Source organism: Gopherus evgoodei, chromosome 1 (genome assembly GCF_007399415.2).
Source record: "Gopherus evgoodei ecotype Sinaloan lineage chromosome 1, rGopEvg1_v1.p, whole genome shotgun sequence".
NCBI lineage: Eukaryota > Metazoa > Chordata > Testudines > Testudinidae > Gopherus > Gopherus evgoodei.
The window spans coordinates 301996755-302023575 of record NC_044322.1 but is presented as its reverse complement, the minus strand read 5'-3'; the positions used below and the strand labels follow the sequence as shown (position 1 = coordinate 302023575).

The following is a 26821-nucleotide window of genomic DNA, read 5'->3' as shown; positions in this document are numbered from 1 at the left end:
CTATTTCATCCTTAGTCCTTGGTCTCCTGGTTTGCTGCAGCATCACTAAGCCAGCCCCAGTGGCTGACATTTTTTAATTGGATTTTTCTGATTATAGAGTTTTTCCTGCACTGAACTGTGTGCTATGTTGAGACATTTCTTTAATCTTTGAGATGCTTAATTACCAGCGTTCCTTTGTGACATCATAACATTTTTGCCCTGAATTTAAGCACTGCATCTGCCTTGATCAAGTCCTTTTCAGACTCCTATAAACTGAGAGGACTTATTGAGTTGGATAAAACCAAACTAATTGGCATAAGTAGTAACAGATGAGTCATCCTAAAGAATGAACATTTGTTTAATCTCCATTGAGGTTTAGGTGTGTGCATATGGTTGGGACTTCAGTCCTCTTTCCTACTGCTCTTCCCACCCCTCTGCCCAGCACATCATCATAGTTTTCATTCAAGGTGATAAGAAGAAAGTCAAGGAAAGTGTGGGCCCCTTACTGAATGAGGGAGGCAATCTAGCGGAAAAAGCTAATGTACTCAATACTTTTTTTGTCTCTGTCTTCACAAACAAGGTCAGCTCCCAGCCTCCTGCACTGGGCAGCACAGCATGGGGAGAAGGTGACCAGCATTCAGTGGAGAAAGAAGTGGTTTGGGAGTATTTAGAAAAGCTGGATGAGCACAAGTCCATTGGGTCGGATGCACTGCATCCAACGGCGCTAAAGGAGTTGACGGATGTGATTGCAGAGCCATTGGCCATTATCTTTGAAAACTCATGGTGATCGGGGGAGGTCTCGGATGACTGAAAAAAGGCTAATGTAGTACCCACCTTTAAAAAAGGGAAGGGGGAGGATCCGGTGAACTACAGGCCAGTCAGCCTCACCTCAGTCCCTGGAAAAATCATGGATCAAGTCCTCAAGGAATCAATTCTGAAGCAGAGGAAAGTGATCAGAAAAGTCAGCACGGATTCACCAAGGGCAAATCATGCCTGACTAACCTAATTGCTTTCTATGATGAGATAAATGGCTCTGTGGATGAGGGGAGAGCAGTGGACGTGTTATTCCTTGACTTTAGCAAAGCTTTTGATGCTGTCTTCCACAGTATTCTTGATGGCAAGTTAAAGAAGTATGGGCTGAATGAAGAGACTATAAGGTGGATAGAAAGCTGGCTAGATCATCAGGCTCAACTGGTAGTGATCAATGGCTCCATGTCTAGTTGGCAGCTGGGATCAAGTGGCGTGCCCCATGGGTCACCCCTGGGGCTGGTTTTGTTCAATAGCTTCATTAATTATCTGGAGGACGGCATGGACTGCACCCTTGGCAAGTTTGCAGATGATACTAAACTGGGAGGAGTGGTAGATACATTGGAGGGTACGGATAGGATACAGAGGGACATAGACAAATTAAGAAGATTGGGCCAAAAGAAATCTGATGAGGTTCAATAAGGACAAATGCAGAGTCCTGCACTTAGGATGGAAGAATCCCATGCACCACTACAGACTAGGGACCGAATGGCTAGCCAGCAGTTCTGCAGAAGAGGACCTAGGGGTTACAGTGGACGAGAAGATGGATATGAGTCAACAGTGTGCCCTTGTTGCCAAGAAGGCTAATGGCATTTTGGGGCTGTATAAGTAGGGGCATTGCCAGCAGATCAAGGGATGTGATCATTCCCCCTCTATTTGACATTGGTGAGGCCTCATCTGGAGTACTGTGTCCACTTTTGGGCCCCAGACTACTAGAAGGATGCAGGAAAATTGGAAAGAGTCCAGCAGAGGGCAACAAAAATGATTAGGGGGCTGGAGCACATGACCTATGAGGAGAGGCTGAAGGAACTGGGATTGTTTATTGTGCAGAACAGAAGAACGAGGGGGGATTTGATAGCTGCTTTCAACTACCTGAAAGGGGGTTCCAAAGAGGATGGATCTAGACTGTTCTCAGTGGTAGCAGATGACAGAACAAGGAGTAATGGTCTCAAGTTCCAGTGGGAGAGGTTTAGGTTGGATAGTAGGAAAAAGCTTTTTGACTAGGAGGGTGGTGAAACACTGGAATGGGTTAACCTAAGGAGGTGGTGGAATCTCCTTCCTTAGAGGTCTTTAAGGTCAGGCTTGACAAAGCCCTGGCTGGGATGATTTAGTTGGGGATTGGTCCTGCTTTGAGCAGAGGGTTGGACTAGATGACCTCCTGAGGTCCCTTCCAACTCTGATATTCTATGACATTTGATTAATTCTTTCGGCACCTGTGACACTACAATTATACTTAATAAATGATATGGAAAGAGGACATTTTTCTACAACCAGTAAGGTAAATTCCTTGTAGAAGACATTCTTCAGGCTGGAGGATTGCTCACATATACCAGCTGGAAGCAGGCAGCAATTCCATGCCTATTCTAAAAGGCTTAAAAAAGTTAGCATTATAGCTGCTAACAACAATCAACCAAACAGAATGCATGCGCTTCATTTTTAGAGGTGGATGGTTTCCATCCAGGATGGTGGATGTCTACCTATGAGAAAACAAACAGTACAACTATGTCCACACACTCATATGGGACATCCACTAAATAGGAAAACTGCTGAGAAGTAGGCAACCAGTGGTAGGACAACAAAGAAAATGAGTTGAAATTAACAAACTTGAGATAACTACATACTCATCTGTTTTATAGATTCCATACAAAAACTGTGTAAAAATGGAGTTAAGATTGAGAGTGCATATCAGTCATTTAATATATTACCCGGCTGCTGTTATCCCCAAATCAAGCATTATAATTCAGAGTAAAGGTTAAACTGAAGAGAAATCCAAACATCCTAGGGTTTGGAAATGCAGCTAGGGCACCCAAACAATTTTAACTTTGCCTTGTTGTGACACCATACAAGGTAGTATTAAGATTAAGCATTTCAGTTGTGGTCCTAGGTTAAATTCAACTGCTTTACAGAGACACTTTGGGGTTCCCCTCACCCATACTCATGGCATGACCACTCATAGCACGACCACTCATAGCACAGTTAAATAGTTACAGACATATAAACAATGGATACCTCAGAGACCTGTGAGATTGAGACACACAGGTTGGGCTAGGCTAGGCTTTTCTTCTAGTGCTTTCTAAAAGCACTTTTCAAAGACACACCCTGAATTCAATCTTCATATAAAGAGCAGGGTTTGAGTTTTAATTACCCTTAGTTACCCTGCTCCAATGTGTGTAGCTGGCAGGTGAAACTTCATTACACTGCTGCAGAATATTTGAGAGAAAGCAGCACAATAAAAATGTTTGTCTGGCAAAGCCACATTAGCACTGTTATAGCTCTTCAGAGGCCTAGGTGCTGATACCTCAAGGGCTAACTGGTTGTAGGAAGGATAGCAGGTGAGACACTGTGCTCAGAAAAGTTTTTCCCAGGAGCGAAATGAAAATGAGAGAAGTTATCCAAAACCATTATTTCTTTAGTAATGAGAGAGGCAGAGGGCAGCTGTTTCACAGATAGAGGCAGCTTACACCGGTTGCTGCCTGCATCTCATTGAGGGATACAGAAACTTTAATTGGCACACAAAGTCAGACCAGCTCCCTCCAGAGGACATATCAGTCCTCCACACAGACAGATGCCCTTCATGAAAAAAATGCTACATGCTTTATATTGAATTCTCAGAAAATCAGATATTTACATCAGCACTAGATATTAAAGAAGTTAGAACCTGTACTAAGCAAAGAGTCCTGAGGCACCTTATAGACTAACAGACGTATTGGAGCATGAGCTTTCGTGGGTGAATACCTGATGCACGTAGTGGAAATTTCCAGGGGCAGGTATATATATATGCAAGCAAGAAGCAGGCTAGAGATAATGAGGTTAGTTCAATCAGGGAGGATGAGGCCCTCTTCTAGCAGTTGAGGTGTGAAAACCAAGGGAGGAGAAACTGTCTTTGTAGTTGGCTAGCCATTCACAGTCTTTATTTAATCCTGAGCTGATGGTGTCAAATTTGCAGATGAACTGAAGCTCAGCAGTTTCTCTTTGAAGTCTGGTCCTGAAGTTTTTTTGCTGCAGGATGGCTACCTTTAGATCTGCTATTGTGTGTCCAGGAAGACTGAAGTGTTCTCCTACAGGTTTTTGTATATTGCCATTCCTAATATCTGATTTGTGTCCATTTATCCTTTTCCATAGGGACTGTCCAGTTTGGCCAATATACATAGCAGAGGGGCATTGCTGGCATATGATGGCGTATATTACATTGGTGGACTTAATGAATCTTTGAAAGCAGATGTCTTCACTTCTGTGTCCAAATTAACAGAAAGTATAGCACAGAACAACATTTTTCTATTATAAATAGTTCTCTGAATAGAATGAATCCCCCTTCTCTCATAATTTTAGATAATGAAATTTTATTTTTACTTATTCTGTAATAAAATTTCATTTCACCTTTATAGTTTCTCTCATACAGAACAATGTTCATGAAGTGGCATTTAATGAGCCTTTGATTTCCAAAGTCCTAAAGACAAATGTTAATTTGGCCTGTTAGAGTCATTTGTAAGCTATAAGATACCATTGAGCTCTTTTTACTTCTCTTCAGGGACAATCATGAGGTTTTGTAATGAAACAAATTCCCATAAGTGTAAAAAATAAAGATTTCTCCATAATCTTCTACTCACAGACATGGATAACAAATTAGAACAACAAACAAAAGTAGACAACAAACAAGAAGGCCAAGTGAATTTTGCAGATCCAGTACAACACATGGGGTTTGTAACGCCATCTATTACTAAGGTTGCCTGACACAACCCACTGTAAGACACTTGTGACAAAGTTCCTCTTCTATCTTGGTGGGTCCTGCGCTTACTGGTAGATTTGTTCACCTCAGAGATTCACCATGTGGGTCAGGGAACAGCCCGGAGACCTTCCCCTCTAGTAGAGCCCACAGTCCAAGTCAATTTCTCCTGTGTCTAATCAGGAGTTGGGAGGAACCCAGGCCCACCCTCTATTCCAGGTTCCAGCCCAGGGCCCTGTGGACTGCAGCTGTCTAGAGTGCCTCCTGGAACAGCTGCGCAACAGCTACAACTCCCTGAGCTACTTCCCCATAGCCTCCTCCCAACACCTTCTTTATCCTCACCACAGGACCTTTCTCCTGGTGTCTGATAATGCTAGTACTTTTCAATCCTTTAGCAATACACCTTCCCACTCTCAGCTGCTAGTGCCTCTTGCTCCCAGCTCCTCACACGCATGCTACAAACTGAAGTGAGGTCCTTTTTAAACTCAGGTGCTCTGATTAGCCAGCCTGTCCTAATTTATTCTAGCAGTTTCTTCTCAATTGGCTTCAGGTGTCCTAATTAGCCTGCCTACTGTAACTGGTTGCAGCAAGTTTCTGCTTGTTCTGGAACTGCCCCTGTTACCTTTCCCAGGGAAAAGGTATCTACTTAATCTGGGGCTAATATATCTGCCTTCTAACACTCTCCTGTAGCTACCTGGCCTGACTCTGTCACATGCTGTTGTCTGTTTATAACTTTGCCAAACTAACCACTTGGACTGAAATTTTCCATGCCAGATATCTGCCTCAGGTTGTTATTAATTATCAGTTTTGAAAACTTCAGCTAAAACAATTCAGCCATTTCCGAGAATGAGTCTAGGGGAAAATACAGTGTTCTGCCCATTTTCAAAAGTTTTGTCAGCCTTTATGTTCAAAATCTCTAGCACCCCCATGCCTTTGAGAAGAGACTTGAAATTTGGCAAGGCGTTGCCTTTGTGTCAGGGATGTCTGTTTGGAGCATCCTCATGAAAACTGCCTGAATGTGGATAAGTTATAAGTCCTTGAAAAACTGCAATTTGCACATACCCACTAGAGACTTCTTAGCTTCTAGCACCTAAATTCTCCAAAGATTCTATCTGCACTGGGGATGCTCCACCCTGATGCTGAGCAAGACTTTCCCTGCAACTGCACCTCTGGGCTCCTGTGGGCCATGCCAGATCCTGATCCTGGCACTTGAACCAAGAGCAGGGAACCCGTCTCCTGTGCATTCAGGGTCTGCCTACACAGGGATAAAAAACCTGCAGCTTGCCCGCATCAGCTGACTTGGTCTCATGGGGCTCATGCTCTAGGGCTGAAAAATTGCTGTGCAGATGTTTGAGCTTGGGCTGGAGCCCGAGCTCCAGGACCCTGGGGGAATGGAATGTGCCATAGGGTTCCAGCTCAAGCCCAAATGTCCATACCACAATTTTTAGCCCCGCATCCTGAGCTCCACAAGCCCAAGTCAGTTGACCTTAGTCAGCCACGGCCATGCCATGGGTCTCTTATCCCTGTGTAGATATACTCTCAATGACACCCCACCCCGCACTGGACTAAGGAAATAAGGAGGAAGCTGCCTGATTTGCATGTGGAGGAGAGAAGAGCCAGACTTGCCAATGGGAACAGAGGTGGGAGAGATTTAAACAAGGATCTTTAGGGTGGAGGGAAGACTGAGATTGGAAGCCAGCAGTAGGGTGACCAAATGTCCTGATTGTATAGGGACAGTTCTGATTTTGGGGGCTTTTTCTTATATAGGTACCTATTACCCACAACCCCGATTTTTCACACTTGCTATCTGGTCATCCTAGCCAGTAGGGAGTGGGAGAGGGAAACCGGCACTGGTAGCTGGGGTGGGTAGGAGACTGGGACTTGCACTGGAACCTGGGGGTGGAGACTAGGAGTTGAGGGGAGAGACTGGGGCTGGTTGGTCAAACAGACTGGAACAAAGAGCCGTGGGCTGAACACTGAGACTGGATAAGGAACCTGGAGAGAGAGACTGGGACAACAGGCAACCTTAGCAGTGGCATTTCCTAACTTTTATGTGCTTGACTTTGCAAACTTAATAGTGTTCTTTGAATGGAAGGGGACTTTTTTCAATGTGGAATGATACACCAGGCAGATTAATATTTCAGCTAATATTTCAGTTAATGATATCAACAGTAGTTTCCATTATAAATTTGACACACCTAGCGAGTCTGCCCCTGAAGGGACATATGAGAGATAATGTATTTTAAAGGATCAGATAATTCGCCTTTAGAGTACCATGGGAGCCAGACCTTTTCATAGCGTGGCTATTAGCAGCCTCTTTCAAATGCCAGATCCCTGGCCATCTGTCATGCCAAAGTATTTTAATAGACTAAAACTTCGTTAACTTTTAAGTTTTTAACAAAACAGGGGGGCCAATGCAGAGTATAGGAGTTGCATCAGGTCCTTGACTCCCCCTAGTTCACAGTATCTTGCTGAATTCATAACCTTTGCAAGGGTTCTGGCTCCTCCTATTGCTGCAAAGCATTGCAGAGTCCCCAGCTCCTTTGGCTTCCCCTTAACCTGTAGAATTTTGGGGCTCTAAAAGTTCCTCTGGACTCCAGATCCTTTGCTTTGTGATGCTCTGTGATGCTTAAGAGCAATCCCCAGGGTTCCTTTTTCTTCTCCACATCTTGCCCTGCACAGGTTTTTAAAAGTGCTCATCAGATTGTATAGATTACACAACATGTCTCTTAGACTATGCAGATGCCAGACAGTGCTCTTTCTGCCAGGTGGGTCCTTGTTAAGTCTTTATAAAGTTACTAAATAATAAGGCAGATTTTAGTAACGTATCCTTTAAAAATTGTGACTGCTCTTTAAGTATTCTATGCACCAAATTTTTTAGCTGAAGTGACCCACTAGGTAAGAATATTTTAAAAAGTGTAATTGTAAAGCATTGGTAACTTTAAAATATTATGAGAAATTGTCTTCAAACTTTCCAGAAAACAAGCACATGAGTACTTTCCCCTGTGTAAAGTTATATAAGGGAGTAACCATCATGTTCATCTCAGAACTTTGGGCGCAGCTTTGGCAAAACAGCTGCTACTCAGTGGCTCTACAGTCATTGTGATTTTTAAAGACCTAGAACTCAAAATCAGCTTGGCCAATTTCACTGTCATTTTGCAGGAAACAATTGTTGTTTCCCACTGTTCAATGAAACTATTGCGACAAACAAATAATTGCTAGACAAACAAGTCCAATATGCAAGCTAGGATTAGAATCCTGTTCCTTTAGTTCTAAAAACAAGAATACAGGTCCCATCTACTTTAGCTAAGAAGAAGCCTCTATTACAGAGGTAGATTATAGAAGCATCTTTATGTTCTCTCACAGCTACAGGCAGCCATCTGATGCTCATTTAGGCACTATAACCTAACAATTGATAATATTTTTGCTTAATTACAACCTCTTTACTGCAAAGATTCCCTATGCAAGAATTGTCAAGGCGGTGTAACAAGGTAGACAGCTTGAAGGGGCAACAATAAGCTATATTTTAGTTAGATCAAGGTCAAAATTTTAAATCACGGTACTATTTAGATGTCCTGAAATCTAAGCAGATTGATGAATTTTCTTCATACTTTTCAGAATTTTTTTCATAATCTTTCAGAGTAAATACAGTAATTAGAATTATGGGATTCAGATGTTCTTGAAAATCCTGAAGAGTACCTTCCCTATTCCGCTCATTAAGAAATCTATTGATAAACTTTTATTCCTCCTCTTGGAAGGGGACAGTGGGATTCTTAATTTTGAACTTGTGTCAATATCTTGTTTTGTGGCTATAATGGCACTTTTACAGGATTTCTCATCTGTGCCCAAAAGATCTCTGAAATCCAGCTTCTCCTTGAAGAAAACCTGAGCTCCAGATTTGTTTTCTTGAGAAAGAGTAATTTAATGCTCATCCACTATCTAAAATAAGCCATTATAAAACTCATTTGGCAAACTACGGTACAATATTTCTAGCTTGAACAATCTGAGGGCTTACTTCAATCTAATGCAGTAATTCTCCATGCAGAGATTGTTCTTCTACCCTACACCATGTCCTTTAGAAATAGATACAATCCAGTGCAGAACAAGAAGATTCACTGTAGATATTTCTGGAAAAAAATGTCCCCTGTGTATTATCTCACAAAGCCAATTGACTTGACTCATATGTTTTCCTCTTCCTGAAGAGATTTTTAAATCACTCATGATAAGAAAGTACAGTTAATATCCCGTCAATGGCTTAATTTAAGGACTACCATGAAAAATAAAAAAGCCATAAAGTCCATGCAGTTTATACTATCTCTGAAAAATACTACATTTAGTGTGAGATTTTCATACCCTACTCCTGTGCAGACACACATGGACTTGCAGCATTATTTATTTCTCACAAAATCAGAAATATTTGTAATCTCCCCATAATCTTCTAGGGCATAAGAGCAACCATCTTCTTTCATCATCAAAACACAATGAGACAGTTTTGGGAAAAGAAAGACACCTGGCAGATTGCCATCTTTACTCCTCCAGAACATTTCTATGCTCTGAATTCACCGTAAAGACAGTTTTCCTCAAGCTGTCACTGTAGCACACATTTTCCTATTGTTTTCAGAGATGAATCTATTATTTCTCATTCTTATTATTTCAAAGTCCTCTAGAAACTACATTCTAATGTCCTCCGTGAATCAGTCTTTTAAACAAGACACGTTTCCAAAGAAGCAGCAACAAGCAGATAGTACCCTTTCATGTTGGTAGGTTGACAAGCTTCTTTGCCCAACTCAGCAAGGCACTTAAGCATGTGAGTAACTTTAAGCAATGCATAGTCCCATGAAGTTCAATGCAGCTGGAGAGCCTTCAAGAAGGAAGTGACATGGTCTGATCAACAGGCAAGGAATGCTATTACCATTATTTGTATTACACTAGTGCTTAGAGCCCCAACTCAGATCAGGGCCCCATTGTGTTAGACAGGAAGAGGCAGTCCCTGCCCTATGCTGTTTACTATCTAAACAGACAAAGTATGTGTGTGGGGGCGGGGGGGGGGGGAGCAAGAGAGGCACAGATAGTATGTCTATAGTGCATTGTAAACCCAGGTCAATGGGACTCGAGCTTGTGAACGCAGTGTTTCCAAGCCCATACTTGAGCATCCATACTGCACTGTAAACCTGGGCTTACAATTGCTGGATCTGGGTCTCTCAGCCATGCTAACATATCCATACTGGAGTACACAGACCTTCTGACTCAGCTCTCAGGCTTGAGCTGCATCCACACTGCAAATGACAGGGGGTCTCAGGGTCTGATCCACTTCCCCAGCAGGGTCCCAGGACTCACTTCAGACTGATTTGTGTGTGGATGGAAGAGAGGTTTGGGCTCAAACCTGAGTCAGAGCCTGGGCTAAGTATGCAGTGTATACAAGCTAGAGAGATGAAGTGACTCGCCAAAGGTGCAAGTGAAATATAGTAGAACCTCAGAGTTACGAACACCTCAGGATTGAAGGTTGTTCATAACTCTGAAATGTTCGTAACTCTGAACAAAACATTATGATTGTTCTTTCAAAAGTTTACAACTGAACATTGACTTAATACAGCTTTGAAACTTTATTGGGCAAAAGAAAAATGCTTCTTTTAACCATGTTAATTTAAATGAAACAAGCACAGAAACAGTTTCCTTACCCTGTCAAAACTTTTTTTTTAAACTTTCCCTTTATTTTTTTATCAGTTTACATTTAACACAGTACTGTTCTGTACAGTATTTGTTTTTTTGTCTCTGAGGCTGCCTGACTGCATGCTTCTGGTTCCAAATGAGGTGTATGGTTGACCGGTCAGTTCATAACTCTGGTGTTTGTAACTCTGAGGTTCTAGAGCACTGACTGACAGTACAAAGCTGCCCTACTCTGACTCGAAGTATGTGATGGTTGTGGTGGAGGAGAGGGTGCAGGAGAAGCCAAAGAGCCATCATTCTATTCACCTCTCAGGGCTGACAAGACACTCTGCACAGCCAGTATGTGGTCAGGACTCATTGCATTGTGAGCATGGCCAGCTGGAGATGCCTGGAGCCAGGAGAACATTCGGTCTCAGTCCAGTCTTGTCCTCTGCCAAGCCTGTGGAAATTTCAGAGGAAATCCTCTCTGGAGCTGAAGCTGGTCCTGTCCAGTACACAGAGGGATGAAGAGAGGGCACATCCTCTGAAATGAGGGCCCAGCTGAAGGTTTAGGTCTTGACCCAAAGCTCACTGAAATCAATGGGAGTCTTTCCACTGACTTCAATTAGCTCTGGATAAGGCCCACAGAGCACTCCCGAGTACTTTTAAATGATTATTTTTATATGGAGAACAAAATGAATCTGGTTTCAATTGTGATGCCAGATAGCACTGATTTATCCAGAAAAGTACCAAAGGTGAAATGGCAGATGCTTGGAAACACCTGATCTCTGAGAGTCCTCTATGGTCTCAACATAATCTGCATTTATGTTTTCTCCAGAGAAGTTCTCCACCCAAATGGCTGAGCTACCATCTCTTTTCTGGCTGTGGGGCCATTGCGGATCTCCAGCAGAAACTATCCAAGGCCACCACCGCTTTGCTGATAGTGGGGGGGAGGGAATGAATGAATGAGAGTATATGCTACGTGAAGAAAAATTACTTCCAGAAGAGAGCTGTTCTAAGATAAATACCTGCCTGAAGTTTTATTTTTAAATGTCAATCTTTTCCAAAATCTGGGCATTTGAATCCATGCCATGAGGAAAATTCAAAGAGGTCACTTTCCTGCCAGGCAGGAATCGATCCAGGTAGCTGAGGAGGAATGAATGATGAAAGGCTCCCAAAGAGAGTGGAGATGCTTCAGTGCAACTGATTGCCTTTCCTGCCTATTGCTGCTGTTGATCCTGGGCCTTGTGATGCACATAGCATGTTTCAGAATATGTCGTAACCAGCCAGGGATGTAATGGCAGGGGGAGGCCTGGGGCAAGTTTAGTCAAATTTCTCACTACTATATAAAGGCAGAAAATCGATATATTAGTATTTCTACAGTGTCAGAGGTGTGCACAGTGCAATACAAACATATGCTGATACAAAAAGGCAAGTTCCCCATCATCAAGAGCCTTCAATCGAAGTGATACAAACGAGGACGATGGAATGTCTCTCCAAAAGCAGACGAAACATCTATTCAAAACTCTGCTGTAAAAAAACATCTACTCTGTCTCACATTCTGGTCACGTTCAGCCTTTCATCAAATATCTTCACTGGATTCCCGTTGCATCCTGTGTCAAAATTCAAGCTCATTTTGCATCTCACAGTTTATCTTCTTCCTACCTCTTTCTGCTCTCTCACACACCTTCTTTGCTGTTTCAGGATACCAGTGGTTGCATGGCTTTTGTCATTGTGCTGGCAAAATAAAATAAGGATTCCTGCTACAGCAAGTAAACCTCCCATTTGTGCAATTTGGAGAGAAATGCTTATGCACCTTTATCTTCTTTGTACAAACATAAGGTAGTCACTGGGAGAGTTCCTTTGCTAGGATCCACGTATGGTGTCACTCTACAAACCATGAAATATCAAAACTCTAAATTACAATACTGCTCACCTTTCCATGAACCGAAAAATATTAATGAGAAGGTGCTGATGGGAATATCTGAAGTATAACAAGTCAGAATCAATTTTGAAGTAGTTTATTGGGGATGGATAGTAAAATGTCACTGATGGCTGTCAGAACTAAATCTCAGAATTTCAACGTACCCATTACTGAGACATCATATTCTATCAGCAGAGTCGCTTCCTGTCCACACTGTTTCAGAATACTCATGGCTTCAGCATGTGATGTTCCAAGGAGTCGAATTCCATCAACACTCAGCAACCTGTCACCAGGTTTGATTGTGCCCTCTCTGAAGAGAAATTAAAGGAACAGGCCTTATTAATTTAACATCATGTGGTTTAGAGATAATAGCCACTTATGCAAAGTGATTCACTCATGCCCTTCCTGACATCTATCCCACTTGACTTTACTCTTAACGTTTACTTTGACAGTAAAACGCTCGGGGTCATTGTGAGAAGGAAATTGCTTTAATTGGAAAATCAGTGATGGGAAAAACTACCCATCACTAAATAATCAAGTCACAGTGGACTGCTATTAGGTATTGGTTTTGTTACAATATATTCTCTCTCTCTCTCACACACACACACACACATGAAAAAGCAGATTGCTAACTGTAAGGGATCACCTCTGCTTTATATCCCTCAACCCATTTGGACAGCTCTCTTCTTCCCCACCTGCTATCTGAAAGAAAATTGGCTAGCAATACCATCCTCCTCCAAGATATATATCATAACATATCCTGAATTATAAGAGGAAATTAAAGTATTCCTATTTTTAACCCAGGTCTCAGAGAAAAGGGCAGGGAGGAACGGAAACAGAAAAAAAAAAGACAAAGGATCTCTTGAACATTTGTTATTCATTAATTTTGGCCAGAGACAAAATTTCTGAGCATAAGCCAGAGAACTCAGCATCCTTTAAAGAAACTGTGCGTTCAGTTCCTTTAATGTTTTAAGGACACCAATGCCATTTCTGAAAATGTAATTGACATATAGAATCACTTATCAAAATAGCTTTTTTCTTCTTTTTTACAGACATGGGATTTATATATATGTATACACAGAGAGAGAGAGAGAAAAATATGCTAATAGGGCCATATCCTAAACTCCTTACTCAGGACTGAGTGAGTGGGAGAGTGGGAGTTAAGCCTGAGAAAGGACTGAGCAATAACTCAGGTCAGGATTGGCTCTAATATTTTCCCAGAAAAAAATTATAATACACATCTACATCATTTGTTTCTGCAGTGCAAGAGAAATACATTTTGAAATACAGTATGGAATTTAACTGTACATAGAGATGGTCTAGACAGTATTTGGTCCTGCCATGAGGGCAAGGGACTAGACTCTATGACCTCTCGAGGTCCCTTCCAGTCCTAGAGTCTATGAAGAGTCTATTAAGGTTGCATTGTGCATCAAAAGGTGGTTTGAAAGCTGTGAAGAGCATGTGATAATCCCATCATAGCATTTTTTAGGATTTTTAATTCATCTCTCTCTCTCTGTGTGCGTATATATATATATATATATATATATATATATATTTTAAGCGTGTGACAGGCAATTCGGAAACAAGCAGCTTAGTCTCTTAATTAAAATTCATACTATGTCATCATGCGCCAACTTCCTATGGTTGCATATTGTTATTACAATGAAATGCATAATTTTTTAATTTCAAAGGATTGGGTTTGAACGTGTCTATTGTACTCCACAGATGTCGTTTTAACTTCTGTCCCAGATAACCTAACCTTTCTTTCTTTCTCTCGCTACAGAGGAAAATGAATTGTACCTGTCAGCAGGCCCTCCAGGTCTAACACATGTTATTACAACAGGACGAGATTTATTTCTGTCATCATGTGCTCCACCTAGAAAAGGGAATAAAATGCCCTTGTACTCTTTTTTTTTTTTAAATGAAAACTCATTTCCAAAATGCAATTCCAAAGGCTTGCAGCATGCACACTTACAGACTGGTTAGAAAAGCAAGAATCATTAAGACACTAAAATACACCTACATGACTGTACATGTGGAGTAGTGCTCTGTTAGTTTATAACAGAGGTGATTCCTACTCTCCTGCCCCTTTAGGATAGGATTTGTTAAATGGGATATTCATTTCTTAACCCCCACACCCCACAAATTCATTCCCCTTTTTTGTTCTCAGTATGCCCTCTTTAGCACTAGGTATCCTGAATACTTTGCTGCACCGGGGAGGGAAAATTCTATTCTTAGAATAGCACAACAGTGACCACTAGGAGACCCTACACATTGAAAAAGACCCAGGACACTGCTTTCCCTGAGGATAGGGTTCTGTTACAGGTTCCGGGGCCTGCAATGTACAGGACAGACTAGATGATCATGAGGGTCCCTTCTGACCTTGAAGTCTATGAGCTAATAAACTCCCACAATTTACCATAGGAGTATCATTGTCTAAAAGCTGCATAAAGATTTTCTGTTCTCTAATTCAGTGTGAAGACTCTCATTCTACTATAGAGACTGGGGATGTTACTAAACTATAAAACAAATTTTAATAGCTGGCTTATACAAATAGTGTACAAGATATCTCCTTTAAGAGCCCTGATCTCATTGCAAATGGCAAACTTCCCATCTACTTCACTGGGACGAGGATTTGGCCTTGTGTGACCCAAAGTCAGGTATGTTCTTGGCATTCATTATTATTCATTACTATTGCTGCATAAATAAAAATGTATGCCAGTTCATAAACACAGTTCATTAAGTACGGAAGAAATCATGCATTAATTACACAGGATTTACAAACTGTAGACAACAAATCTTGAAATATGATTGCACAGTATCATAAAAACTTATTGCTATTTTGCTTGTGCTCATCTAGAAATTCTGACTATTGATGTTTAGGGATAACTTACCTCGTATTACAAACCCAAAAGTGTTCCCTTCTTTATGTAAAGTAACTTCCACCGTTCTAAATATGACACCCGATCCTTGTACAGCTGAAAGATTTAAAAGAAAAGTTTTGTCTAATCATACTCATAGCTCTACACTGCTTCCAAGCAAGCTCTTGCATTTCTGATCATATACTTGGAAGAGTTCAACTACAAAAGATTGTTTTTAAAAGCTGTAATTTAACTACAACCCATGTTCTTACTGAGAACATTGTGGATCACGTCTTCAGCTAGTATAAGCTGGCATAGACCCACTGAGGTCAATGGAGAGCGATTCCCATTGACAGCCACTGAGTGATCTGGCTCTCTGTGTTTGAAGGTATGTCTACATTGCACACTGCTTTTGGCAGTGTGCAGAGTACATACACTACACACCCACCTAGCAGAGGTATAAATAGCAGCGTAGATGGGGAGGTACTGCCTAGGTGAGCAGATAAGGACATACCTGAACTCTGTAGGATGTACCCTACTTTCTCAGGCAGTGCTTCCCAGCTGCTGCCATCCCCCAAAATTCCCCCTTCCCTGGTTACTGCTATTTTTTGCAATGTAATGTCCTGCTGCCTCTTCACTGCTGGAGTCCTTCCCTATTGCAGGAAAAGGGTAGAGCAGTTCCTTGTGGCAGAGAAAGGCTCCAGCAGCAGGGAGCTGTCAGAGCCTTTCCCCACTGCAGTGAAAGACTCCAGCAGTAGGGAAAGCCTTTAGCACAGCAGAGGCAGCAGAAAGGCTCTGGCAGTCCCCAATGATGAAACTGTCCTTGCTTCCTCATCCCCGACAGGGCCTTTCATTGATGCATGTAGCTACACACCACAGCATGGACACAGCCTGTCTTTCACTACGGTGCGTTGTTATACATACCCTATGTGCCATGCCAGGGGTGTGCAGTGAGGCATAAAGATGTCAAGTCAATTGCTCGAGGTCAGTTAAAGAGTCAGTTGCTCAACCCAGAATCCAGGAACCTTTACTCTTGTTGCTCAAAAGGCAGAGTCAAGATTTTTAGGCTACAAACCTCACCAACTTTAAGCTTATTTTTTTGACACTGCAAAATCAGTTGTTTCCAGACTCATGTTGACATCAGTTGAAAAGGCTGGTGCACAAATCAAGATGGTTGGGGACAATAAGCCATTGTATGAAAGTCGAAGATGATGTTGTTAAGAAACAAAAAGCCATTTAAATTTAATTGCTAATAGAAAAAACTTTGGAAGAAGTGGAGAATTCACTGGTTCCAAAAAATGCAAAAATCCAACAGGAGAAATGTTTACAAGCTTCTAACACGATCTTACAAACAAGGGAGCACAGAAGGAATTAACAAATTAATAGCACTGTTCCATGTTGGACTTGCAATTAGTATTGCTGCAGTGTAAAGAGTTAAAAGGTCAGGATGCTATTAATACAGGCCATACTAAAGGTCTCTATGGACAGAGGGGACAAAATTTTGGTGCATCCAGGAAATACAGAGAGGGTTCCCTCACCTACATATTAGGTTCTGTGCAAAATGGAAGGTGTGGGCAGGAATAATGGGATTACTACTCTCTGCAGCACTGCCCCTGTCACAAGTTTTCTGTGAGTAAATTAATGCTTACTCCACCATTACTACTCCACTAGGGGGTGCCCCACAGTCTGAAACCACAACTACCCCATCTGCCCCAGCAGTGCAGTTTCAGCATGCTGGGGGGATGATAAGGTCTGCAAAGCATAAGCTGATGTACAGAAATATTTCTACTATATATAACAAGGCATAATGCATATAATATTCAGTGGATGTTGACAGGGATAGCTAGGATGCTATTATTCAGTCTTGTTACCAGCTACACTTGCACAAAGAGGTCAGAAATTCTGAAAACTTAAATGAATGGTTATGGTTACCACTGTAATGTTGCATGACAGACACACATTTCAACTGACCAAAGTTGCACATATATTAACAGTGCCTAAACTGTAGAAAATAGATTTGGTTAGCTGCAAAAGAAAAAAAATGCTAGCAAAATAACCATATCCACTGCTTAATTTATTTATTTTACTGAAATATCCTAATTCTGAACATGAAGTTCAGTTATCCTCAACAACCACTAATCAACAATAAACATTCAAAGCACGTTAAGGAAGTTGCCAAAAGTTCATAAAAACAAAAAATTCCATAATTAGAGTTAATTGCCAGCAGCTAGAACACAATGGGATTCATTAACTCTTGCCCCTTGAGGCACCATAATGCATAAGGAATGTAGAGAGATCAGTGGGATGCTCTGCTTTCAGTATACTGCATCCCTTTGTTTAGACAGGGAAGTCCTAGCAAGCTGGTTCTGCAGGTCTTCCTTCCTTTTCTTGTCTAGTATCAGTAAGAACAGACCTTTCCCACTTGATGGGTGACATGAAGGAGCACCTACTTTTCTTAGCTGGCTGGCAGAGCACCAGCCAGCTGCCACTAGCAGTCCCTCCAGTTCCAGCCCCCACCCTTCCAGCTCACCATCACTCCAACTACCACTAACCACCTGATTCCTCCCAACTGCCACTAATTCTCCCTCTCTCTCTCTCTCTCTCTCTCTCTCTCTCTCTCTCTCTCTCTCTCACACACACACACACACACACACACACACACACACACACACCCCTTAAAAAAACGGGATGGATGGGCTAAGGAAAGAGGGAAGGAAGATGTTAAGTAGGACTGTGTGTACTTCTTTTCATAACACACCCCAAAATAAGGTAAAGTCAGGTAGCTATGGGTGTCAACATGAACTTGAATCTTGGAGTCCATTTTGGACAGCTTGAGGTCTCCATTCACGCACTCAACCACACAGCTCCCAGCACACCCCACCCGTCTGCTTAAAACAACCCTCCAGAGCTGATGTCTTCAGGGGGTAGGTGATCTGCTGGCCAGCTCTCTTCCCCACTCTTAGGCTCACCCTTTTCCCCATGACTAAACTCTTTAGGGATGGACTGTCTGGTCCACTTCATCCTTCTTACTTCTTCTGTAGTTTGCCTATTATACCAGTGCAACCTAATATACCTCTGAGCCTCAGACTGAGGTAGAGGTTAGTGAGGTGGCAGAGACACAAAGAACAGCAATGTTTGCACACTGAGAGGCAGGCAAGTCTCCTATCACCCAGAAAACCCTTATCACAAATCTGTTGAGGGTTTGGACTTGAAGAGGACAGGAGGAGGAAAGGAGTGAGTTGACAGTTCCTGGCGATGTCATGAGGTGAGCAGTTCACTCCTCAGTCATGACCCCAGAAGTCACAAAGGTAAGGTATTCACCAGAGGGGGGCTTTGTGGGGCTTTATGCATGAAAGGGGATTACATCTTAAAAGGAGGAAGGCAGAGGTACTAGTAAAACTAATGGGCACTATTATCTTCTTGAGATATCTTATTGTTAAGACAAAATGGTGGAGAGGAACTGAAGACAGAGATACAGGGGAAACAGGAAACAAAAGTGGAGGTATGAGTTTCTGTTCTCTTCCCCAACCCTACTCCACAGTTCTCTTGTCTCTGAATATATCAAATGTATTTCCCAATATCCTTAGTTAATGGTCATCCCCAAAGTTATGGAAATAGTGAATAAGGTGTAGGTATAAACTGTTTAAGTTGCCTGTATTTGGAAACTGACTTTCAATGGGACTTGTGATCCTCAGCCATTTAGGTGATTTTGAAAACCCCACACTACATAATCATTTGATTTGATCATTTCTGCACTCTGCAATAACTGTAGCGGAAACACACTTTATAAAAACCTCTTATTGAAAATGTCCATTCTGTTATTCTGTGTGTAAGATGATTTCAGTTTATCTGTCCATTACTTACAGACTGGAGGGAGCTCATACTCCACTTCTAGAACAACCCTCTCGCCAACGTTCTTGAGAAGGCTGATGATCTCATCATGGCGAAATTTTATCAGGTTGATTCCATTCACAGATTTGATGTAGTCTCCCACGTCCAGCTGGTCACTTCTGCAACAGACACATGTTCTCTTCCATAAACTTGTATATCATGTTGCCAGAGTATCAGAGTTCCTTTCAATTACATTTTTAGTGTTGATAAAAACAAATCTTGCCACATAACTAAATTAAAACAAGCAAAACCCTTCTTGTGCTGATTTTCCAAATAGCAGAGGGACATTTCAAGAATTTAATCTAATATAATACATATAATATATACAAAGAAGAGACATATTAGAGTGTTCAATTTTGATGTAGGAAATCAGGACTGCATAACTATGCTGGTTACAGTACTCAGCTATACCTGGGATGATTTCTCTTCCTTCATGTGCTCTTTTAACCTCCCTCCCCTTCCCCTCCCCATCTCTCTCTGCTTGGGCTACTGCCAGAAGTATTTTCTGGACAAGTTGTTGCTTCCACAGCCAACATCACAACTACAGCAGGTAAGTTAGAGCCCATTGGCACATGTTCTGCTCAGTTACTTGGAATGATTTGCCTTAATCTGAGTCTCTCCAGCTGCATCTCTCCCCAGTTACAGCTTGTTCTGCTTTCTCTGTAGAAGCAGGCCAGTGCTTCTCTCTCTCTCTCTCTCTCTCTCTCTCTCTCTCTCTCTCTCTCTCTCTCTCTCTCTCTCTAATAAGCAGGTCTTCAACAGTCATTTGAAACTATGATACCATCTTATCCGAGCTTTTCAACTATATTTTTTCCTTGACATTATAATGTATTTTTGTAGGTTTTATTCAAGGACAACAATTAATTAAATTTAAACCATTTATAAGAAATTAGATTATTCTTGAAATGATGCATCATCACTATTTCTGACTTTTTATCAGGGCACCCCTGAAGGACGCAACGGTTCAACTACTATTGAAATGTTTCTTATAACGCTTCTCTGCTCTGATGTGCTGCCTTACAGATGCTGGTAGTCACTTATTTATTAGTGACCTTTTTGATGTGGTATGTATTTTTTGAAGCAATCACATCTTATAATGTATTTTGTGGCTTGAGATGTGGTTACCTAGCAGCAATTCCTCCTTGACGAAGGTTAGATACTCGTGGTTTCCCATCCTTGTCAATTCCACCCGATACCGTAAGCCCTAGGGTGGTGCCTTCTTTTTTCATTAATTCAACTATTGTTGAGCCCTTGAATTCCTCTGTTGAAAGAAAATTATTGGCATTATTAAAATTTAAATTGTATCACAGATGTTGCTTTTTTTTAAACTATTTCATCTACCTCCCAAGAAAGTAATTTTGTTTTTTAATAGCGAAAATGTGTATATCTGCCTGCTTTTTATAATACAATTCACAGGCTTGGGCCACAAAGCTCTATGTATAGATAAATCTGATGCAGATATTCCATAAGAGGTTATTAAAAATGCACCAATAGGCTAGTATACTCCAGACTGCAAATAAATACAAGGATTACATAAAAGGTAATTTTTCTGTATTCTATTTCACATTCTTAAATCGCTTTCTTTTCTTTGATTTTTCTTTCTAAATCCAAGGTTTAAATTATACACTTTTGTTGGCTAACAAATTGCTGGGATAAAATACATAGCGGGAAAATGATGTAACTGAATTTTGGATCCAGACTAATTCTCCATTACAATATGTCAATGCTAACCAGAATAATCAGGCATAATAAGATTTCAGGAAGAAATAAAATGTATCTGGTCCAATCAGTTCTCTCTCTAAGATAAACAGAGTTTCATTTTAATCTACAGATGAATGGTGTTAGTCAAATGCTATTCTAACTGTTATTAATTTAAGATCCAGTTCTGTCAGCTTTATATTGAGTAACACCTTTCTCTACAAGTAGTCTGACTGACATTAATGGGACACTTGCAGACTCAAGTGCAATTCCTGTGAGTAAGGGTGATAGAATCTGGCTCTTAAGTGTCCAATAATGCAATACAGAATGCCTTGTCTTCTAAAGCCTGATTTTGAAAGGTAGCCTCAACTATAATTATTTGGGCACAATTTTGCAGCCACAATTGCCAATGCAAAATCAGAGGGTGAATGGGGTCCCATTTATAGGTAGGCCCTCGAGATATACAGACTTATAAATGCAGCAGGGAGTCCTGTGGCACCTTATAGACTAACAGACGTATTGGAGCATGAGCTTCATGCATCCGACAAAGTGGGTATTCACCCACGAAAGCTCACGTTCCAATACGTCTGTTAGTCTATAAGGTGCCACAGGATTCTTTGCTACTTTTACAGATCCAGACTAACACGGCTACCCCTCTGATACTTGAGACTTATAAATGTGTGTTTTAGAAGTAGTGGCCTGTATCTACAATGAAGTGTATCATAATAGTCATTGAGACTCCTCAAAATGCATTGAAAAATCTATCCCTGAAAATCAATACTTCTAGTGTTAGGAAACACCATGGAACAAAATATTGCTGTGCTTTTTTCCCCCTTTATAAAAATCTGAGAGTGAGTTTAATGCCCATGAAAGAAAGTTAATAGTGGTACTAGCCTGAGCCAAGCACAGTGTTCATTTGTGTGGACAGTATGTAAGATTCTTTATAGAGCGGTGCCAATGCAATATTGTTGACCTGTAAGCACCCCTGCTATTGCAGTCTTAAGAGAGAGGCAGAGAGATTTATAAGGATGTACGGTGGTTTATAAGGATATGCACAAATGAGGACAAGGAAAGGTCTTTCAGCCTTATTTTAAATTTGCAACTAATATGGGAACTGAAATTAGAAAAGAAAATGCTATTTGTCAAACCACAGAGTGGAATAAATGACATGAGTTCAGAAAATTCAATGAATTGGTGCCTAAGGCTGAACATACTTCTAGTTCTATTTTCCATAATCAGCTATAATAGAGGCCTCAGTGGGTTAGGTAGCCTAGTAGTTAGTGCCCTTAGTGCCAACCCCGCCCAGCAGGCACATCTTGCAGTCCAGGCCCTCTTTTAATCAGAAGTGCAGTGAGGTGGGCAGCGTAGGGGAGCCTTGGCCTGCTCACTGCACCAAGCTGTGGCCCAGGGCCCAAGGAGGGTCAACAGTGTCTGGTCCCCACAGACACCATCCAAGTTTCCCTCCGTAGGTCACTTCCTACCATCTGCTGTTCTTCCCCCGCTTCCAGTTGAGGTGAAAAGAAAAAGTTGCTGAGACAGAGAACAGGATGTTCCTGTCCTCTGAATTCTTGAGATAGCACAACTCCTAATCTGACATTGCATGAATCTGTTTGGAGAATAAAGGGCTTCAAGAAGTCTGGGTGGAATAGTACTGGCTCCCGGGTCAACTGGTCTTGTAGTGTACTAAATGCCTCAACACAGCTTTTGGTCCAGTGGACCCTTTTGGGTGGTATCCTTCACCAGGTCTGTCAAAAAGGCAGCAATGGTTGCGAAGTTTGGGATGTACTATCACTAATACCCCACTAATCCCCCCAAATGCTGGACTTGCTTTTTTGTGAAAGGGATGGGACAGCCCATTAGGGCTTGGATTTTGTCCACAAGGGTTTGTTGCTGCCCTCCTCTCACCCAGGTATACCCTGGGTAGGTGACTTTTTGGGTGGCCAGCCGACATTTGGTTGGGTTGGCCATCAAACCTGCCTTCTTGAGAGCCGTAACACCACATCAGTGTGCTTCATGTGCTCGGCCCAGCTCTCATTGTAGATGACAATATTGTCAATATAGATATCCACAATACACGACCCATGTGGCCACAGTACTCTGTCCATCCTCCACTGGAAAGGTGACAGTGACCCCATGAAGTCTACAGGGCATGGTTTCAAACTGATATAGCCCCCATGGTGCAGAGAAGGTCTTCTTTTTCTTTAGACTTGGGGATTTGCTAACATGAACAACAACAGCTCCTGTTCCTGACTGGATAGGAAGGTCTTGGGGTATCTGGTGGCATAGTCCAAGATTACCAGTATGTATTTGTGCCCTGCTGCAGACTTCTCTACAGGCAGATCACGTCTATGCCTGTTCTCTTGAAGGGTACTTCCACAATGGATAGTGGTACCAGGAGGGCTTTTGGGACCTATTTCTGGCCTGTCCACTGATATTATAGACACGAAGCACAATATTCTCACACCTCTTCATGGATGCCTGGCCAGCAGAACCTCATGGTCACACTGTCAAGAGTCTTCTTCCTCATCAAGTGACCTCCACATGGGGCTGTGTGGGAAAACTGCAGCACCCTCTTCCAGAATTTCTTGTTTTTCCTGTCTTAGGACCCTTCATTGCCTGGTATGCCGTCTCCCCTATCAGTTAAAAATGAGGCCACTGTTTCAACTGCTGCAGGTCTAGTGCTTTACCACCTGCGTGGGCAAGTTGCTCATAAACACTGCCGAGGGTCAGGGCATTTCTTCTTTCTTCCACAAATCCCTCCTCAATGGACAGCAAGTTTAGGTTGAAAGGTGGCGGCAAATGCTTATGGCCTCGGTTGGATTCAGGCAGTGGGTTCTTTATCCTTGAAGATGGTCCTACCTGAGGGTGTTGGTCCTCTGAGCCCCTTCCTTCTTATGGCCCCCTCTTGGCCACCGTGGCTACCCCTGCCTTCCTGAGTCTTCCGGCTTCAGCTCTGCCTTTTTTACAGTGGCGTCTCACCACCCTTTGACCACTTCTTCAAAGAACTTCTAGTTGTGCCCAAGTATGACTAGGTAGGCCAGGTCTTTTGCCAATCCAGCCTGCACCATTTCAGTATATTCTTCCATGGCCAGTTGTATTTCTGTTTGGATAGAATTGTACATCTCCATGGATACACTAGAGATATATTATGTCCCAGTTGTACCTCCCGTCCTCAGGAGCCTCTCCCAGACCAAAGTCTGACTACAGAATGAGTTTCATCAACCACATACTGCTACACCATTCATTTGTACTGGGACCAAGATCTTCCCAGGGCCACTTTTCCAAGCCCTGTTATCGGCCGTCCAGGCCTGCTCATAATCACAGTCCATGAATAAGAAGCCCTTTCTGAAATGTCCTTACTGAACACATACAAAACAGCTCCCGGTGGGAGGAATTGGTCTCTCTGTTGATTCTCTCAAGGGGAGAAATCCCTTTGGATAAGGTCGTTCAGCCAGGTCAACCTCTTGGTCAGTGGAGGGCGGACTTCCAGGCTCTTCTCTTGGCCTTTGTGCCCTCCTCCACTAGAGCTGTGTGTCCAAGCCTCCCTAATTACCTTTGTTGGAGTTTGGGCATTGGTACTCTGCGGGGACTGGGGCTTCATAGACTGACTTTTGGTGTTTATGCCTCTAGCCCAAGGGACATCAGGTAAATCTCTGCCAATGACACTGCCTTGGCCAAAGTTTCTGACCAATGTCTTACCACCCACTTGCACGCCCCCTCTGGAAGGATTTAAGTGAATTGTTCTACAATGAGCTTTTCTGTCACCTGGTCTCCTGTACACATCTCTGACTGGAGCCATCGCCAGCAGTGTTTCTTCAGAGTCTGGGCAATGGCCTATGTCTGTGCACAGGGAAAAATTTCTCAAGGTGGAACTGCTGTCGGTAGGTTTCTAGTGAGATGCTGGAGGCATCTAGGATGGCTGCTTTGACATGAGAGTAGTCCTGACCAGTTGTCACTTGAAGACTCTGATGTACCTCTCAGGACAGTCTAGTCAAGTAGGGGGCCAACAGAGCATCCTAGTGTAGAAGCAGGATTTTATAATTGTACTATGAGAATTAATGTATGATTTGACTTCATCCTGCCAGCCACCCTTTTTGAATAGCAGAAAGGAATGACCCTCTGGGACTATGGGATTCTTTTTCCCATATGCATTACGAATTGGGCCCTTTTTAGTTCTTCGTTTTAAGGTTTAGTTAGTAAGAGACAGAATCCTGTATTCTGTCTATGTTAAGTAGATCAGAGGAATGTTGAAGGCTTGGGTCTCAATGTGACTTGTTTTGGTTATAAAACTTAGCAAGGTTTAATTTACAATGTCTTTTTGCTGGATATAAAATACTGCTGTTTGTATTCTCAAAGATCTCTGTAAAAGACTGTTTGTGTGAATGAGGAATGCATGCATCAGGAAAAAAGAAGGCGTGAAGGCCATTGTTAATCAGATAGTCAAGAAAGGAGGAGCAAAGACACTTATCGAGACTTATTGACACCAGTGAACCATCACTGCACATCCATGATTGAGGAGGGAAGATTGATGACCATGAGGTGGAGGCTGGCACACCTAAAGTCAATTGATTAAATCAAATCGGGGACAGGATGACCCTCTATGAGGTGTTTTGGAATGTTTACATCAAAAGATAACACCAATTAAGGAGTAACCAGTCATAAACTGACATGGCAAAATCCATAGATTTCAACAGAGAAAAAAGACTATAAGAACAGGGTGCTTTGCTATGGGACTTTGGGTTCGTCTTGCCACTATTCCAGGAGCATCGGATCGTGACTAACAGAGCCTGGCTCCCATCTGCGACCAATCCGGCTGGCCACTAGATTGATCCAGACTCTGGACTGGTAACTATAAACATTGACTGGTGGGGCTGTGTACCTGGTGAGTGTGTGTGACTGAAAAGCATATGCTAATTGCTGTATTCTCAATAAATGTGGCATGTTGCCTTCTCCTGTATAGAAAATCTCATGTGCTTTGTTTAAGCATAACATTTTTGGTGGAGAATTGCGACAGGGGGAAGAATGTACGCTGTAATTATTGACAATACTGCTAAGAAGGTATACCATACACTTAAAGATGATCAATCATTCAGGTGTGCATACCCCTGGTCATAGAGATACAGGGCAGTAAAGAGGGAACCAGGTGTGGTTAATATTGTATTCACTGTTGGTGCTCTCCTTGGTCCATGACAGCCACGCTCTCCAATGTGACCAGGAATGCCTCATGGTCATCCATGGGCCCCATTTTAGTTAGCTTCACCTGGATACCTGGGCTTTTATCAGAGTTCCTCCAACCAATAGTTAAGCTCAAGGTTGCCTCGGGTGGTTGTAAGAGCATTGCCACCTGCTGGACTAGTTGCTGCTGTTCCTGCTGCTGTGCCATCTACTGCTGTTGCTGGGCAGTGAGCTGCTGGAGCAATTGGCTCTGCTGTTGCTGGTTTTCAAGAACCCATTTTAGCAGTTTCTCTATATCCATCCCTTTCTTTTTTCCCCATCTCCTTTCTGGTCTACTATCAGGCCTGGGACACTATGATGCCCACACTCTCCACCAAATGTAATAGAGTCCTTGGTGGGTTTAGCAGGTCTATTGATTAGTGCAATTAGTGCCACCCTCCCAGGAGGCAAGTCTTGCAGTCCAGGCCCTCTTTTAATCAGAGGTGTGGCGAGGTGGGCAGTGGTAGGGGAACCCAAGCCTCCCACTCCACTGGGCTTGGACCCAGGGCCCTAGGAGGGTTGGTAGCATCTGCCCTCAAAGGTGCCCTCTAAGTTACTCTTGTTGGGTCACTTCCTACCATCTGCTGGTCTTCTCTAGCTTCCAGTCCAATATAAGGTGAAAAGAAAAGGCAACCAAACCATCAGCCCCAACTGGGCTCACCATATAGTTCTAGTCCCTGAGAGAGGCTTCTCTGCTGCTCTTGTCAGGAGCATTCAGGAGAGGTCTGTCCTCCAACCCAGCCTCCCCATTCTGATCTAGGTTGTTCCCTTTTCAACCCTTTCTCCAACTGGAGCATCCTCTATGGGGATGGATGGGTGGGGCTAGCTGGGTACAGTACTTTCCTTTAATCCCTTCCA

At 42.4% G+C, this 26821-nt stretch overlaps 1 protein-coding gene across 14 annotated transcripts in view; it reads right to left on the bottom strand.

Moving 5' to 3' along the window:
• GRIP1 (glutamate receptor interacting protein 1) overlaps positions 1-26821 on the bottom strand; it is a 583767-nt gene that overhangs the window by 116879 nt on the left and 440067 nt on the right. For all 14 annotated transcript variants that reach the window (XM_030548793.1, XM_030548789.1, XM_030548792.1 and 11 more), the window contains exons 3-7: positions 20177-20312; positions 19025-19170; positions 15194-15277; positions 14100-14175; positions 12464-12609 (exon numbers count right to left, since the gene is read on the bottom strand). In XM_030548793.1, the coding sequence (XP_030404653.1) occupies positions 12464-12609; positions 14100-14175; positions 15194-15277; positions 19025-19170; positions 20177-20312 (588 nt within the window). The remainder of the gene's footprint in view (positions 1-12463; positions 12610-14099; positions 14176-15193; positions 15278-19024; positions 19171-20176; positions 20313-26821) is intronic.